Source organism: Theobroma cacao, chromosome 3, assembly GCF_000208745.1.
Source record: "Theobroma cacao cultivar B97-61/B2 chromosome 3, Criollo_cocoa_genome_V2, whole genome shotgun sequence".
NCBI classification, from domain to species: Eukaryota; Viridiplantae; Streptophyta; class Magnoliopsida; order Malvales; family Malvaceae; genus Theobroma; species Theobroma cacao.
In genome coordinates, this window is record NC_030852.1 from 34,309,731 (window position 1) to 34,327,472 (window position 17,742).

At 36.3% G+C, this 17,742-nt stretch overlaps 3 protein-coding genes across 3 annotated transcripts; 2 read left to right on the plus strand and 1 right to left on the minus strand.

Moving 5' to 3' along the window:
• LOC18606558 (terpene synthase 10) lies at window positions 79-2,662 on the plus strand. The gene is made up of 7 exons (XM_018116964.1): window positions 79-347; window positions 488-752; window positions 828-1,203; window positions 1,276-1,494; window positions 1,571-1,709; window positions 1,824-2,069; window positions 2,174-2,662. Exons 1-7 carry the CDS (start codon window positions 123-125, stop codon window positions 2,468-2,470), a joined length of 1,767 nt encoding a protein of 588 aa, XP_017972453.1. The 5' UTR covers window positions 79-122; the 3' UTR covers window positions 2,471-2,662.
• Window positions 3,486-10,565, minus strand: LOC18606559 (beta-adaptin-like protein B). Its single transcript, XM_007040236.2, has 15 exons — window positions 10,337-10,565; window positions 9,565-9,762; window positions 8,792-8,905; window positions 8,423-8,673; window positions 7,937-8,072; window positions 7,643-7,822; window positions 7,410-7,502; window positions 7,095-7,306; window positions 6,894-6,957; window positions 6,616-6,795; window positions 5,854-5,946; window positions 4,977-5,389; window positions 4,545-4,734; window positions 4,268-4,471; window positions 3,486-4,046 (listed from the first exon to the last, which is right to left on the minus strand). Exons 1-15 carry the CDS (start codon window positions 10,421-10,423, stop codon window positions 3,747-3,749), a joined length of 2,715 nt encoding a protein of 904 aa, XP_007040298.2. The 5' UTR covers window positions 10,424-10,565; the 3' UTR covers window positions 3,486-3,746.
• Window positions 10,961-17,540, plus strand: LOC18606560 (DNA repair helicase XPB1). Its single transcript, XM_007040239.2, has 20 exons — window positions 10,961-11,117; window positions 11,254-11,297; window positions 11,392-11,467; window positions 11,557-11,725; window positions 11,824-12,046; window positions 12,146-12,202; window positions 12,734-12,877; window positions 13,298-13,378; window positions 13,512-13,599; window positions 13,957-14,294; window positions 14,384-14,459; window positions 14,543-14,736; window positions 15,024-15,187; window positions 15,287-15,359; window positions 15,742-15,855; window positions 15,987-16,067; window positions 16,217-16,276; window positions 16,455-16,538; window positions 16,612-16,754; window positions 17,131-17,540. Exons 1-20 carry the CDS (start codon window positions 11,108-11,110, stop codon window positions 17,225-17,227), a joined length of 2,316 nt encoding a protein of 771 aa, XP_007040301.1. The 5' UTR covers window positions 10,961-11,107; the 3' UTR covers window positions 17,228-17,540.

Here is a 17,742-nt window from a genome sequence, read left to right on the forward strand (position 1 = left end):
AAAATGAGAAATACCTTGTATTATATATACCCATGTAGTTGTGTATATATATTGTAGAGGTTATCACATCTCCAGTGATTCACCAACACAGTATTTTGTATTGGAAAATTGAAGCTTCCATCATGTCATTTCCTCTCCTTGCTCCGGCTCCCAGCTGCAATTTCATCACGACACATTGCCACAGCATCTCGAATAAATCAAACGTCAAGAGATCCATTGTTGTCCAAGCGAGAAAATTTGTTGCCACGGCTCAAGGTTTTGATCAAAAAATAGATAGAAGATCTGCCGATTATCATCTTTCGATTTGGAAAGATAATTATATTCAATCGCTTAAGAGTGAATATTTGGTATGTATATATATATATATGTGTGTGTGTTATGTATATACATGATTGTTTTATTGTAATACATATTTAAAATGTTAATAAGATTATGAAAATTGAAATTTGTGCCTGTCACCAAGCTAACAGAGTTGCTTTCCATGTAGGGGAAATCATGTTATGAACGAGCAAATAAACTAGTAGGAGAAGTGAGAATGATGCTTGACAAAGAGATCAATCCTTTGGAGCAACTTGAGCTAATCGATACCTTGCAAAGACTTGGATTATCTTATCACTTTGAAAATGAAATCAAGACAATTTTGGATAGTGTAAGTGCTGATCACATCGATGTTGCATGGAAGAAAGATAACTTATATGCTACAGCAATTGAATTTAGGCTCCTAAGGCAGCACGGCTATAAAGTAACTCAAGGTAAAAAAAGACTTGGCAATTCAATTTGTATAGAATAAAAATTCTTTTAAAATTAAAATGTTGTGTTGCATGCAGAGGTTTTCTCTACTTTCACGGACGAGAAGGGGAACTTTAAGGCAAGTCTTTGTGAGGATTGCAAAGGGCTGCTTAACTTGTATGAAGCTTCATACCATTTGGTAGAGGGTGAAAGCATGTTGGAGAAGGCAAGAGATTTCGCAGCTAAACGTCTCAAGGAATATCTGAAGCAGAACAAAGATCCATACCTTTCCTTACTTGTGGAGCATGCTTTGGAACTTCCGCTGCATTGGAGGATGCCCAGGTTCGAAGCCAGGTTTTTCATAGATGTGTATGAGGGACGAGAGGACAGAAATCCCATTCTTTTGGAGCTTGCTAAGTTGGATTTCAATATGGTGCAAGCTGCGCACCAGGATGATCTAAAATATGCTTCGAAGTAAGTGCATGAATGTTTAAATTCCCTTAATTTTGCCGATCATGATTTTTTCCTTCCTAATTACGTGGGCAGGTGGTGGAGGGATTTAGGAATAGGCAAAAAGTTAACCTTTGCCAGAGACAGGTCGATGGAGAACTTTTTATGGACTGTGGGCGAGGCATCTGATCCTCAGTTTGGGTATTTTAGAAGAACTGAGACAAAGATTAATACATTCATAGCAACTATAGATGATGTTTATGATGTGCATGGTACCTTGGATGAGTTAGAGCTCTTCACTGAAGCTGTTGACAGGTTGGCACTGGTCTTTGATTGATTATTACTGGTACTAATATGGCAAAACGTTGGTTTAATGTCTACGTAATTTCAGATGGGATACCAATGCAATGCAGCTGCTTCCAGAATATATGCAGATATGTTTCCTTGCTCTTTACAATTTCGTAAACGAAATGGCTTTTGACGTTCTTAAGGATAAAGGATTTGACACCATTCCTTTCCTGACGAAAGCGGTACAATGCACCTCTTATCATCTAAGTTTTGTTCCATTATTTGTTTTTCATTTCTTTTACTTCACAGATTTCAATTAATTATGTCATGTTTTCATCATAAATGTTGCTCATCAGTGGGCAGACATGTGTAAATCATTTTTACTGGAGGCAAAGTGGTATTACAGTGGATATACACCTACCCTGCGGGAGTACATTGATAATGCGTGGATTTCAGTTACAGCTCCTGTAATCCTATCACATGCTTATGTGTTAACAAATTTAGAGACAAATGAGTGCTTCGAATCCTTCGAAGAATACTCCAACATAATCTACTGTTCGTCTATAATTTTTCGACTTGTTAATGATCTTGCAACATCATCGGTACATAATTTATTCATTTTTTTTATTTCGTAATCAAGATATATGATTATCATTTATAGATATTAATTTTATTATTTTGTTTATCGTGAATTTGTTTGCATTAAGATGAATTAAAACGAGGTGATGTTCCTAAATCAATTCAATGTTATATGCACGAAACTGGAGTTTCGGAAGAAGAAGCTCGACGACACATATGGAATTTGATTGATGCAACATGGAGAAGGATGAACGAAGAGCAAATTGTTGGCTCTCGTTTTCCTCGACCATTTATTCAGATTGCTGTGAACCTCGCAAGGACTGCTCAATTCATGTACCAGCACCATGATGGCTATGGGGTTGAAGATGGTGAGACCAAGGAACGTGTCCTATCACTATTCGTGAATCCAATTCCATTGAGGTGAAGTCATCAAAATATAGAACTTAGAAGGTGATATTAGTATTTTTTTTACTAAATTTTTTTTTTATTAATTTTACCAATGTAACTATAAACTTTAAATGAGTCATTATATTTTGATTTGTACTCGAATGAATCTTTAATTTCAATTAAAGATTAACCATCCTCGAACCTAATATCAATTAATATTTTCTCTTCATGTGGCTTGAAGATATGGCATCATGACAGGCGATGTGGTATTTTTTTTTTAATAAAAATTTAAGAGCTTCGTTTAGATACAATAGATATTGACAGACTTAATTAAAAAAAAATATAGTTCACAGATATCTTTTAACTATTTAAGCCAAAAATAAAATTAATATATCAATTCTTTAGTAACCATTATTCCCAAATCTCCGGTAAAAATGGAAAAATATATATTAATGGCTTGCAGTTCAATTCTTCATATAAGTTCAAAATTTAAAAAAAAAGAGAAAAAAAAAAAACCCACCTTAATGTATACGTTCCGAAACAAAAACACCAAAAGAAAAGTATCTTCTTACAGTTCCACGAACCCTTTTTCTTTGTGCCATTTTAGACGAATGATCAAAGGTTAAACATATATTTTGTTTATTATTCTTACCACCCACATGACTGAATGTAATGAATGGATGAGTGAGAATCTAGTTCTTAAAATAGCAATAATTAATAATAAAGTAATCATGACATGCCACCAAATTATTACAATAAATAAGTGCTCATTTGCATTTATTAATATTATTTGATTACTCCACTCGTCTATCTTGTTTGATGATGATGATGATGATAATAACAATAATAAACAATTAACCATGTAAAAACAAAGATCAAAATGGCGACAAAGAATAATTTTCAATATCGTCTTATCAATTTTACAGTTAATAATACGTTCAAGTCTTTTTTCAAAAAATGAAAATGAAGATTGAACAATTAATTGTACAAATAGTTTGAACCGTCAAATAGTCAAATCATGTAATTATCACACTAAGAGAAAAAAAAAAAAAAGAAGGAAAACACTTGCAATAAATAGACGGGCCACATAAAAGAAAAGAAGAAAAAACTAAAGTGTGAAGAATACAAGCAGCAGACATAGATATGCATGGATAGTTTTCTTTTGGTCTCCCTGTCCTTTTTGTAACTAAGAGAGAAAGGGCAAAAGAGGGAGATTAACAAGAATATTATGTATATCCATAAGCTTGGGTTGCTGAGATGAATTTTACATACACCGACAAAATTTATATTTCAAAATAACAGAGACAAAAGAATCAAGCCTTCAGGAGAGTCTCAATGGCTTCAAAAAATAGTGGTGCCATCTCAGGATTTGGAGTCTTGATTGCGCACTTGACACCAGGGTTTCCAATTACTGTTGTAAGTTCAATCAAGAAAGGTATACCTCGAGGGATCTTGGCAGAGAAGTAGAATACATCCTGGTTGGCATGTTTACGCTTCGCTATAAAGAACATGTTTGTTGCAGCTAGTCGGTCAAGGGTCGCTTCAGCACTGCTCACCATAATGCCTGGAAATTCCTTTAGGACCTCGTTTGAATCGGGTAGTGACCTCCATGTCTGCAACGGGAAGAAAACATTAAATTTTAATTGCTACAATCAATGTCATCGAAAAACTGGAAAAAAGAACCTCTTTCAAGTGCCACAAATATGACAGATGGTCAGCCATGCTCCAAAAGGTGCCGGTGAAAGATGTTTCAGCAGTGATAATCTTTCATGCTGTAGGGCTTTGACAACTTTGTACCACAAGAAACCAAAAGAATGTGGAACAAACTTCTTACCTCTAGAAAACTAGTTCGCTCCATTCTCCCATCATCAGTAAAGAACACATGCAACAAGATTTTATCATTGAAGTACCAGACCGGCTGCTGATTGTTTTTCACAGCAACCTGTAGAAGAGAGCTAGGAGGACCAGCAGACATATTCTGGAATAATACCATAGGCAGCAATGTCCTTGTTGATGCTCCCGGTGCCAATGGGGGAACCTAATAGACAGTATCTATTAAACCCCAATAATGTAATAACAAACTAACTAAAGACCACACAAGTCATAATTACCTGAAGAGATCCAGCAGCTGCCAGACCAAATGAATTCTTGTTAAACTGAATCATGAATCCATCAAGTGTGATCTGTGAGTTATTCTCAAACTGTAAACTGTAAAATATTTGACCATCTTGTCGAGCTAACTGTGCACTGATTTGCAAACCCTGTCCAGTTGATGCTGGTAGTAAAATAGGTAAAGGCGGGCTGCACCAAGGTCAAAAAATACAATAAGTGCAACATATAGGCATGTATGCATATATAAGCTACATGCATAACTCTAATAACATAAGAATTCTGCAAAAAAAACTAAAAACTTAGTTTAGTGTTAAAAACTTAAATATTTCAAACAAATTTTATCACATTCGTAGCAAAATATTCTGATAGCTAAAATGAGACTTTCAACTAAAAAACCTAACAAGACAATTCATGTATTCCTGCACACTTACCCAGAAGATGTGGCATGCTGATCAGCAGGGACAATTGCATTATTATCAAGGCCAATCAGATCACCTAACAAATCGGGCACCGGAGCCACAGGTGCAGGAGCATCTGGGGCTGGAGCTGGCTGCCTAGCTGCACCATATGGGACACTACTTGAACTAGTTGGCGGTGATGCACCACCATCAGCAGCATTAGCAGGTGATTCAGCATACCCTGTTTCATTTCCATCAGGGTATTCATCATCTTCAGTTCTCTGAGTTGCAGGTTTCACACGGGTTACAAAAGTGTCTGGAGGTTTGTGGTACACAGAAGACAGCGTAGCAATATTGGCAAGAAGCTCATCAAGAAGAGATGGATCCAGTTGGTTTGAATCATCACTGATCACGGGTTTCTCAGCTAATACGACATCCTTAGCTGCCTGAGAAGAAAAATAGAAAGGCTCAACAACGGAATAACTTACTGTATATGGTCATAGATGTACCTCTAAATGAGACATTTATGTCAGCAATGACACCTGTGTTCAAAAATGGCTATCCATTGCAATCCCCTTTACCCTGAAGATTGGGACTGGCAGGATTCACAGAGAAGACCACCAGAGAGGAATATAAAAATTCTTAAATCTTTTTCACATAGCTAATCATGTAGACATGACGAAAGGTATTCTAATCCAAGCTTAATCATAGAGTATGGCTTACTTAAAAGTAGTCCTCCGAAAGGCAGATGAAGGTGCTTAAAGCAAAATACTTATCTAGCCCTTCCCCATACAGGTAAGAAAAGGAAATTAGATCTAAAGGGTGTCTTCATAGTGAAAATTGATTCCTTAGATTTTGGAGATTAAATTCATAGAATAATGAACAGCAATTAATTAGAGTGATATCATACCTCAGGATCAGTTGATAGAAGGCGCCAATAAATGTATGCACGGTCCCGTAAATCAGGATTGTCAGTCTCCACCGTAGCATTATTCAGTACAACCTATAAACAAAACCCACATAATAAGAATTAGCTGGGGGTGAGTGTCTCGAGATAATACACATGTAGCTGAGTATAAGCAGTGAAAGATGTTACTAAAAGTATGGCAACCACAAGAATGATAATAATTGTGCAATTTTCATTCAGACAACTAGGAAATTGCATTGGCAGAAGGGATACACAAGCTGTAAAAGAACTATAATTTTTCCCCTGAAAAATCAATCTCTATTAGCTACAACATGGATTGATGTATGGCCAAAAACACCTATACACTTTAATACAAATATTTCTTTCGACATTCAAATGTTTCATAAATTACATCAAAAATCAGCAGTTAACACCACTTGTATAACCAGATAAGGCAAAGGAAGGCATAAACTCAGTATTATTTGCCATCTAATTACATTCTCCTTTTTCAGAAAAAGGTACTTAGTCTTCAGTGGGAAAAGTTTGATACTATGTTTGTTTGTTTCCTATGAAAATGATAGAGATTGCATCCCTCTAGGCCTGTTTTCTTAATAGGTAATTGCATAGAGAAAAATCAGACAAAAAGTTTATGGTTTAAACAATAACATGTAATCAACCAATCGTGATTTCCTTGCAACTGCAAACTTGATAAAGCCAGAACAGACAACTAAATGAAAGTATGCATGAATAATGCTAATGCAAGACCTGAATCATCTGCTGTGGGCCTTCAGTTGGCTTCTTGAGAAAAAGTTTGACTGTTGCAGTTAGCAGTTGCAGTTGAACCTGGGGAGGCTCTTCAGGGAAACTCTCCAAGAAGCTTTCAAGGAGCTCATCAGCATTGTCAATTCTTTCCGCATATTCTCCAATTATCCATATCATTGATGCCTTAGCAGAGAGGAGGCAAGAAGACGCCAAATATGAGCAAAGAAAAAATAATTTAACAGTAGTAACAGAAAACATTGGAACTTGTCACACAAAGATACCTTAGCTTCTGGCTCATCTAGAGTGTCCAAGCTCTCACACAGGGTGGCAATGATGGATTCATACCTGTGAAGGTTAGAAGGAAATCATCAGCAGGGCTTTCAAGGAGCAAACAAGTGGTTACTATTACTATTAAGAAATGTAATGACATGATTTTTATATTTGAATTATATTGCAACACACAAGTAGAAAAATGGACATACGTGTTAGGGTATCTTCTAAAGATATCTTTGATAACTATTATAGCCTCTTGAACAACATAGTTTACTTTAATCTTGATCAACTCAAGCAGAACACTGATGCACCGTTCAGCTGCTCTCTCTAACTTGATAGCACAGCGACCGATGGCACGAACAGCCTTTCTGACAAAATCTACATCTACTTCTGTGGCATATTCTTTAAACTCCAATAAAACCTACAAAGGTATCCACATTATGACTTTATCTCAACATTAATACATCTTAAATGCAGGAGAAAATGACTATCAATATAAGTCCATTGCACTAAAATTTAGGTACCTGGTCTATATTTCGGTCAGAGGCAAGCTTTATCATGATTTCTAACTTTTCCATCTTCACATAAATTGGATCATTGTACTTGCAGAAGAACACCTAGCAAGAACAGGTGTTTGATAAGCACATACTCATGCCTACAACACTGACACTGAAGCATCTAAATCAAGCTGTCATGCAAAAGAGTGAATACATGTGTGTGGGCAAGCATGCACATGTTTTATTCCATATCAATCTACCTTGATTTCATGGGCAAGAATCGTAGGCCGCCTTTGTACTATAAGGTTTATATTCCGCAATGCAACGTATTGTATCTCAGGTTCTGCAGAGAGTAAAGTCACAAGAGGAGGAGCCATCTTTTTGCAAAGATTTCGAACAACATCAGTGCTAGTGATAAGTTCCATTTGTTGAAGGATCATCTGGAAGGCAATAAGAAACAGGAGAAGGCACAAAATTATGAAATGTTCTTAAGTAGATTGGTAAAAGACAACAATGATGCTGAAGCAAATGAACAAATGGGAAACAAAAGTCACCTTAACAGCTGAAAGTACAACAGCACAATTTGCATGTTGAAGTCGTGGCGTAACTCTCTCCACTATATTTTCTGCTTCACGAGCATCAGCTGCCTTATATCTAGAGAGAGCATCAAGTATAAAAACTTGACCCCACCTAACATGCACCATTACCAAAATGAGATGAGCAATGCACAAGGTTCTCCAACCAAAACTCAATAAAAACAGCCACTAGATTAGTGACTTGCTCAAGCTCTCTTGTTGGAAAATTATATATAAGCAACAAATCCATCTCAAAAACCACTCTAAGTACATACAAATTTCTTAGAAGAAATCATAATGTCTAAGAATATATAATGCCAAAAGTTCTATTGATATCTGCTTTGTCAATCAATTAAAGAGACAGCTCAACCACATTGCGATGCCCTGATTGTAGGTAATCATTTTAAATTATCAAATTAATGAAAGTGAGGGGCAAGGCAATACTTTTCAAACCTCTTAACTTACTCTGTGCATTCATTAAGAGCAGTGAGGAGCTTTGATAGTGTGTGACTGGTGATTTCAAAGATTGGTCTAGTACTATTCTCTTGGATCTCAGCAAGAGCTGCCACAGCATTAGCTACAACCATTGGATTGTTGTCAGATATCAAATCCTTGAGAGATTCCAGAAAACCCCTATCCTCAACTAACTCAGCATTTATGTCATAAAGTTTAGCAACACATATGGCAGCTGTCTTGCGGACATACGGATCATCATCCTGTTAACATATTATACATCACAAGAGAAATACATAAATAACTGAAGTGACTTGCATAAAGCAAGTTTATGATGTTGGAAACTAAAACTTAGAACAAAATACTATAACAGGAACAAACCTTGAGGCACCTCTGAAGGGGATCACAAAGATATTCTGTGATCTTATCAACACGAATGCACCCCATAGTTCGAACAGCCAAAGCACGAATGAGAGGATTTGGATCCTGAGAATCCTGCACAAATACTCATAAAACAAAAGCTCATTAGAAGTTCATAAAGCATCGTTAGAAAACCCTTAACACAAACATGACTCCAGACAGAACATAACATGTCATCCTAACTCCCTTTTATGGCTTTATATCCTTTGAGGAAGACAAGATGACAGTATCTTAGAAGTGCCAACTTTTGAACCTCTTCTTTTCAATAATAAAGAAATCGTTAGCCACAAATATATGTGCAACAAATTTGTAAAAGCCCAATGCGTTCATGTCCGAAGAGACATCTTGTATAAGAAGAGAATGCTAAAAGCACAAGTACATGTACTTGCATCAGAAGAGAAATGCTGTGATAGGCACATTACTAGCACTGTTATTTTAACACTAGAATGATATCAAACTTTCTTTTCCCAGTAAAATAAATCCATTTCACACAAATAGTTCACAATCACTTTCTAACTTTGAGGAATCCTTCACTACATTCCTAAAAGGTTTGAGGTTGAGAATATGCAGCCTTAGCATAAAAATAAGCCACTATCTTAGTCAACATATATTTTCTGATTTTACATTTTCATTTCATGGCAATAGCAACATCCATGCAAAATGGGGGAAAAAAACCACTCTTTCTTTTAAGCCATGATAAATTGTAAAGATAGAGGGCTTAATAAATTGCATACCTTTACAAATGTGTTTACTGCAAGAATAGCAAGGTCAGGCTGGCTTTTCGCATAATTTATAAGATACAAATAAACAAGCTTTTTCAGCTCCAAATTCTCTGTTTGCATGCAATTCACTACGTCTGTGAACAGCGATGACACATCCTTCCCAACTGTCATTGCAGCAATAACCTTCTTCACAGCATCTTTTCTTTTATCCTTCATAACAAGAGAGCAAGGCATGAATACAATCCCGTAAAGCGAGAAATAGAGATGCTAAAATATGCACTCAAATTCCAATGGGCACAGTTTCCAGTTCTCTGACATGCTAGGAACTACAAGGATTTAAACTAGCTTAAACCTCAAACTTCTTCACAATACTCATTTAACTACAGCAAAATCAAAAGAATTGAAAATGTATTACAGTCAAAAAATCAGTTTTGACACACATAAATATAAATCTATCCCAATAAAAACCAGATAAAAGGCAAACCATAATCCAATACTCGAATCAAGTATCATTAATCCTAATCAAGATAACTGAGTCTCTCTTTCCATTTCCAGCTATATCCCATAAACAGCAATTGATCCACAAAAAACCTAAACTTAGTTAACTAAGACATAATTCAGCCAATTAACAACTTCAAATAACAAATCGAAGATTAAAACCGATAGATCTAACGGAAAACATGAACTAATCCGCTATAAAGGCGTCAAATCGAAACCTAACGAATAACAGCAGATCAAGAAATGAATCGACAAAAAAGATGTGGATGGATTGATAAGTAAGTACCTTATACTGAGAATTGAGCTCCTCCTTGAGTTCAGGGATTTCTCCCTTCTTCGTCGTCGAGAAGTACTTCGAATCGTGACCGCTCATTTTTTACCCCTCAAAGATTTTTTCTTCCTGTTGTTGCCGATTGGGGTCGACGAAGAAGAAAAAAGTAAGCTGAAACAATGGCGAACAACTGCCAGAGAGAGAGAGAGAGAGAGAGAGAGAGAGACAGACAGAGGAGACCGGATCGATGATTTTTCAAAGACGAGAAATGGAAGCTCATTAAACACTGTAATTTTTTAAAGCCGGACTGGTTATTGGGCCAATTAATAGGCCTTTAGGTCCAAAGTGTATTTGGGCCTTCTTAACCAAACTAGAAAGACCGACATTAGAACCCTTTCGCAGCTGTATATTGAGTTTTTGAGGCCCAAAATAATAGACAAGCAGTCTGATCCTTTATTCTTTTTAAAGTAACCGACTAACTATGCTGCCTTTGGGCCCATACTGGGCCAAGAAATCCAAACCCTAATGGACCAACGTTAACAAAAGACCCAATTTAAAACGCAGCGCTTTGGACGTCATTCCTGGACCCCACAAACAATAGTCGAGGCGGTTGGTCTATAAATGGAGATTCGGCGTTTCTGAGGTCCCTTCAGAATCAGATTAGCTGTAGTTCTTTTCAGGCAAGCGAAGTGCAAGGAAAGGGAAAAATGGGAAATAGAACATTTAGATCTCTGAAAGACTAAAACAGAAAAAGAAACGTTTTCTCCTAACGCAGATAAAGCAAACATGGGACATGGTAATAAAACAAAACAAAATTCCGTGGAGTTTTCTGTTTCGATCCTCTTCTTTTTGTTTTCTTCTTTGTCTTTCTTTCTTTTCCTTTTTTTTTTTTTTAGATTTTGTATGAGTTTTAACATTTTAATGATGCTCAGGTGAAAAGGGTCGACCTACCAAGAAGCTTAAATTTGCTGCCAAGGTCATCCAAATCGTCTATATTTTTGTACAAAATTTATGGGATTTATTTCTTTTTCCCTACAAAAGCAATCATTGTTTATTTATTTATTTTGCAGGATGATCACAGGAGCTCAACTGTTGAAGATGAATATTCGTTTTATCCTGATGAAGGCGATGACGCCTCTCGTGATGGTACCCATTTCTTTGATCTTTTTGCTTCTAATATATTTGAATTGTCTTTGGGCTGAATTTTTTAGTGATGTTTTATGAATAATTTGAAGGTGAAAACGAAGGAAAGAAGAGAGATTTTAGCAAATTAGAACTAAAACCGGATCACGCGAATCGCCCATTATGGGCTTGTGCTGATGGGCGTATATTTTTGGAAACTTTTTCCCCTTTATACAAACAAGCTTATGATTTTCTCATTGCCATAGCTGAACCCGTTTGCAGGTATTGACTCCATAAACGAAATGTGATTTTAAATTTTGTTGTGTGCTTATTGTATGTACTTTTATATGTTTATGGATGTGAATTTTCAATTTATGTAGGCCAGAGTCAATGCACGAGTATAATCTAACACCGCATTCCTTGTATGCTGCGGTGTCTGTGGGGTTGGAAACTGAAACTATTATTTCTGTATTGAACAAGTTGTCCAAGACTAAGCTTCCTAAAGAAATGATTGATTTCATACATGCTTCTACTGCTAATTATGGCAAAGTGAAGCTTGTGCTTAAGAAAAATCGTTACTTTATCGAATCCCCATTTCCAGAGGCAAGTTGGTTTTTCTTATGGTGTTTTTTGGTAATTTATAATCTTATGGAATTTATGGGGTCTTTGTTATTCATTGTTTGGTGATTTTGATCCTTGCAGGTACTGAAGAAACTGCTCCAAGATGACGTTATAGCTCGAGCAAGGATTGCTTCTGAGGTTTGTTACATAATGCCAATTGAGTTTGTTTATCTAATTTGCTAAGTGCATTTGAGACATTAGCTTAGCCTTCTTTTAGTGGTTATTCTGCCCTTTCCGAATGTCATAATTTCCTTGTGTAAGCTAAGCTTGTCAAGCTTTTGGTGTAACCGTTTCCTTCTCATGCAAATCAGTTTCTGCGCCATTTCTTACTGTTGTTTGCCCCTTTAAAGGTCTCAAGCTACTTGTGCCTAGGCTATCTCTGTGAATAATGATTCGGTACAAACCTTTTGAAGAATGATTGAGACACAACTGGGTCCATTTGGACCACTTTCTTGAGGCAGATTTGGTTTATTATAGCCTCCTCATGAACTTCTATGATATTTTATTTGTTAACTTCCTTGATTCTTTGGTTGTCATATTTTCTTATAGATGGTTTTTTTGTAGAGCTGTCATTTCTTTTTTCCTTTCTAAGGAGATGTTTCCTTCTCCCTTTATGTTTTTTCCACTTCTGGATTCTGTCTTCAACCAATCCATATTTGGTGCTCTTAGAGTGCACATGGAAGTGATGGATTTACAATCAGCAAAGCTGCGGGTGAAATTGGAACTGGTCATGATGGACTGCTAAATGAAGCAGAGTTGGCAGCTGCTACTGAAGAAAAAGAAACCCATGCATTTGAAATTGACCCTGCTCAGGTATTTGATTTTCAAATATTTGTTTTACTTCATTTGACAAGTTTATGTTGCTTGATTTTGTTGAGTGTACAATAGTTAGCATGTTAAGCTTTCAACTAATTTAGAACTTAAACATTTCAGGCAGAGCATGCCAAGAGGATGCTTATTTTCCTTCATTTTTATACCCAACCTCTATGTTGATGTCTGAATTCTGTTTACCCATCTTTTGGTTTGTAAATTCATACCTTGTGATATCTCATTGAAGAACTAAATCACTGATGTTGAAATGAATATCATTAGATGGACTCTTTTATTTAGAAGATACTAGATTATAGTTTGATGAAAATTATTACTGCTGAAGTGGATTCCAATTCTCCACTGGATCTTTATGATATCAGGCTGTGCTACATAAAGGTATTTTACCATGTATTTTGTCGACAGGTTGAAAATGTAAAGCAACGATGCTTGCCAAATGCTTTAAACTATCCAATGTTAGAGGAGTATGATTTCAGAAATGATACGGTGAGTAACATTTACCATTGTCTTGACACTAATAATAAAGTGCCTTTTTTATTGAATGGTGGCCATTGAGTTCACATTGTCCACCTCCAAATATTATCTGGGAGTTTTTCTTATTGATCCTTTGACTTTGTAGGTGAACCCAGACCTTGACATGGAACTGAAGCCTCATGCACAGCCACGGCCATATCAGGAAAAGAGTCTTAGCAAAATGTTTGGAAATGGTGAGATTGTGTACATTATAATTTGTTCAAGTAATTGCTAGTGTGCTTAATATTCTCAAATTCTGTTTTGGTTCTATTGATGGCACCTTTACTTCTACAATGATAGAATTATATACCCTTCTTAAATTACAATTTTCTAATTTGTTGCTTTGTCACTTAAAATCTATGAGAAGATGACTTCTGGGTTGCTGGAGAACTTTTAGCACTCTATTTCAGAAAATTGTGGACATTCTACAACTTCTTTTTGTTGTTACATTTTGAACAAAGATGAAGCAAAATAATTGAATTGGCTTCAAGTTAAGTACTAGACTTCAGACAACTTCACTTGAACTTTCAATGTGATCATTGATATCGCAGGTAGAGCCAGATCTGGCATTATTGTGCTACCTTGTGGCGCTGGAAAGTCTCTAGTTGGTGTTTCTGCAGCTAGCCGAATAAAGAAGAGTTGCCTTTGTTTAGCAACAAATGCAGTTTCAGTGGATCAGTGGGCCTTTCAATTTAAGCTCTGGTCAACCATACGGGATGATCAAATTTGTCGTTTTACATCTGACAGCAAAGAAAGATTCCGTGGCAATGCTGGAGTGGTTGTGACAACATATAACATGGTAGCCTTTGGTGGAAAACGGTCTGAAGAATCTGAAAAGATCATTGAAGAGATAAGAAACAGAGAATGGGGACTGTTGCTTATGGATGAGGTACTTGCTAATTGTCATTATTTCTGTACCTAGAAGGATCTTTATCAACTTTATATCCATTGACAGAGAAAGCATTCTCATCTGTGCAGGTGCATGTCGTCCCTGCTCACATGTTTAGGAAAGTCATCAGTCTTACCAAATCCCACTGCAAACTGGGGCTTACTGGTACTTCCTCATTTTTTTGTTTGGATGCATATTTAGCACTCAGCTGCCTCTGACTTGTGACTATGTATAAACCTATTCTGCAGCCACACTTGTGAGAGAGGATGAAAGAATTACAGATCTGAACTTCCTTATTGGTCCCAAATTGTATGAAGCAAACTGGCTGGATCTAGTAAAAGGAGGATTTATAGCAAATGTTCAGTGCGCTGAAGTATGGTGCCCAATGACAAAGGAATTTTTTGCTGAATATTTGAAGAAAGAAAATTCCAAGAAGAAACAGGTTCAGTTAACTATATTATTCACTTTTATTGAATTACAAATGTGAACCTGTCATTTTCACTTTATTGGTTCTTATTGAGTTTTGCAGTTATTGTGGTAGCACTTATTTGGAACTTCAATATATTAATTTGATTAATTTGCTTGCATTGTTTTTTCTTTTGATTAGAAAACTGGCTTACCGCCTTTCAAGGGGGTAAAACGTTGCCCATATTATTCCTATATAGGGTTCTTAAGTTTGTAAATATCTTCCTTTCGTTACTCATCAAATAGTTACCTGTTGCGTTTCAGGCACTTTATGTGATGAATCCTAATAAGTTCAGGGCATGTGAGTTTCTCATAAGGTTCCATGAACGTGAGCGTGGTGATAAGATAATTGTCTTTGCTGACAATCTTTTTGCACTCACCGAGTATGCAATGAAACTGCGAAAGCCAATGATCTATGGTGCTACCAGGTTGTTTATGAAGATCAATTGCTTATTGAAGTTGTGTGTGTGTGTGTGTGTCTGTGGTGTTTTTCTGTGGTGAGTGACAACCTGCCCTTGTGTGTGCAGCCATCTCGAGAGGACAAAAATTCTCCAGGCATTCAAAACTAGTCGTGATGTGAACACTATTTTCCTCTCAAAGGTATTTAGCACATTGCCTTTTACTTTAAGTATTGCAAGTGGGCCTAGATAATGTTATTGTCTGTGCCTGTACAATTTTGAGTGTTATGAATGAACTTTGCACCCATGAAAAAACCAAGTTCTAGTTTTTCTTTCTCCTTTGCATGTGTTTCCAACATCTTTAAATGCAGGTGGGCATAATAATTTATTATAGTCAACATTTTCTTTAAGTTGATGAGAGAAAATTCATTGGTTTTTTACTAGCGTTCTAAAGTCTCATTGTCATGGTTTCAATTACTTCTAGTAAGGAACGGACGATTCTGAGTCTCTGTTTTGTTTCCAAAGTGGATTCTTTTGTTTACATTCCCTGAAAATGGTATGTTTTTTGGTTTTTCTATGTAAAGGTGGGTGATAATTCAATAGATATTCCTGAGGCAAATGTGATCATTCAGATTTCATCACATGCTGGTTCAAGACGTCAAGAAGCCCAGCGATTGGGACGTATTCTTAGGGCAAAGGTTAGTCTTACAGTTTCTATCCTGCCTCTAAAAGTCACATCTTTTATTTTCTTGTTGGCAGGATATGTTGGCAATGAATCAGTTCATCAATGCAACATGCATAAATTTGAAGTTTTTATTTGGGTCAACAGGGTAAACTTGAAGATAGGATGGCAGGTGGTAAAGAGGAATACAATGCATTTTTCTATTCCCTTGTTTCTACAGATACACAAGTATGTATCTGTTTTCTTTCTATTTATTTTCTTTTTTTGGAGGAAGGTCTGTATCTATTTTCCTTACAAAGCCATCGACTATTCTTAAGCATTACATTAATGATGGTTTTCTTTCAGTAAAATAAATGTTTGACTGGTACTCTTTGCAGGAAATGTACTACTCAACTAAAAGGCAGCAGTTTCTAATTGATCAAGGTTACAGCTTTAAGGTATGTAATTTGTAGGTGCTTAATACTTCTTCTTTTATGGCAATACAAAATTGTGTTTGTGCTACTGTGGAAAGTGGCTTACTTTCTTTGTTGCATAAAAGGGGTTAACCTGGTGCATTGGCAAATTTCTCGAGCAAATATTTTAGCATAACTGGATTTTGACAGATACTTCTGACAGGTGATAACAAGCTTGCCTCCACCTGATGCTGGTGCTGATTTGAGTTACTACCATCTTGATGAGCAATTGGCCCTTCTAGGGAAGGTGCTTATTTTGCCTCACTTCTACACTTTTAAGATTTTTCAAGCTATAGTCACTGACAGGTTTTATGCATCAGGTTTTGACCGCTGGTGACGATGCAGTTGGTTTAGAGCAGTTAGAAGAAGATGCAGATGATATAGCGCTTCATAAAGCTCGTCGCTCTACGGGATCCATGAGTGCAATGTCAGGCGCAAATGGAATGGTTTACATGGAATACAGGTATAAATATAGGGTTTGGCCTTTCAAAAAAATAAATAAATAAATATAGGGTCTGTTTAGTAACCAAGAAAATGATTTCTAGAAGTTATTGTCTGAATTATCTGGTATTTGGTAAATTATAAATATAATGCTAATACGGTGATATTCAAACAATGTTTTCTTCCAAGAAGTTATTTTCTGATTATCAAACTAATTCATAGTTTCTCATCATTTTCGTGCACATGCTATAGTTCTATAGCTGGCTGCTGTGTAGGATGACTATGAGCAAGCCCTATATCTATAGTCTCTTTAACTCACTGTAATTGCCGTTTAACAATCCAAGTTTATCTATTTTGCTTGTTAAACTGTATACAAATATATTTTCTTTCCTTTGCAGCACTGGAAAGCACAAGTATCCTGGGCAGGGCCAGATTAAAAGTAAGCCCAAGGATCCATCCAAGCGGCATTATTTGTTCAAGAGACGCTATGGTTGAGAAGAAAGCAAAACCATGCAGAATGGTGATTGTTTCATACCGTCTATGATGTTACAAGAAGCAGAAGGAAGAGCAGGTGATTTGTTCAAGACTGCGATAAAATTGCTAGTGACTTTACCGAATGAACACATTGCTTGGGAGCTTGGGAGTACATAACTGTACTTATTTCTGTGTAAGAGGTACCTGTTCGTATGAACGAGGCTCGTATGCCGCTTGTTATATTGTATCTCAACATTTATAAATTTTGTATGATTGGAGGCATTTTTGCCTTTGAAATAAATATATATACGCACATGTGTGTGTATTTGGAAAAGTTGAGAGGGTTGTCTTGATGGAAACACCGGTAGACCAGAAAAAGACAGGGATGAAAGCTATCAAAAGAGATCATAATTATTCTTTACGTAAGGTATGATTCAGGATTATCACCCATTTCGGCGGTAGATGTATAAGCATTATGTCTATCTTCCAACAAAATAACCAATATGCATAAATTTATAAAAAAAAAAAAAAAGAAG

Excerpts from the sequence above, each read along its gene's own strand:
- LOC18606558 (XM_018116964.1), top strand. The coding sequence starts at position 123 with ATGTCATTTCCTCTCCTTGCTCCGGCTCCCAGCTGCAATTTCATCACG. Across the intron at positions 1,204-1,275 it reads GATCTAAAATATGCTTCGAA|GTGGTGGAGGGATTTAGGAA; the intron begins GTAAGTGCATGA and ends TTACGTGGGCAG. Across the intron at positions 1,710-1,823 it reads TTCCTTTCCTGACGAAAGCG|TGGGCAGACATGTGTAAATC; the intron begins GTACAATGCACC and ends GTTGCTCATCAG.
- LOC18606559 (XM_007040236.2), bottom strand. The coding sequence starts at position 10,423 with ATGAGCGGTCACGATTCGAAGTACTTCTCGACGACGAAGAAGGGAGAA. Across the intron at positions 6,796-6,893 it reads TAGATGAGCCAGAAGCTAAG|GCATCAATGATATGGATAAT; the intron begins GTATCTTTGTGT and ends CTCTCTGCTAAG. Across the intron at positions 5,390-5,853 it reads TTCTATCAACTGATCCTGAG|GCAGCTAAGGATGTCGTATT; the intron begins GTATGATATCAC and ends TTTTCTTCTCAG.
- LOC18606560 (XM_007040239.2), top strand. Across the intron at positions 13,379-13,511 it reads ATGATTTCAGAAATGATACG|GTGAACCCAGACCTTGACAT; the intron begins GTGAGTAACATT and ends TTGACTTTGTAG. Across the intron at positions 16,277-16,454 it reads ATCAAGGTTACAGCTTTAAG|GTGATAACAAGCTTGCCTCC; the intron begins GTATGTAATTTG and ends TACTTCTGACAG.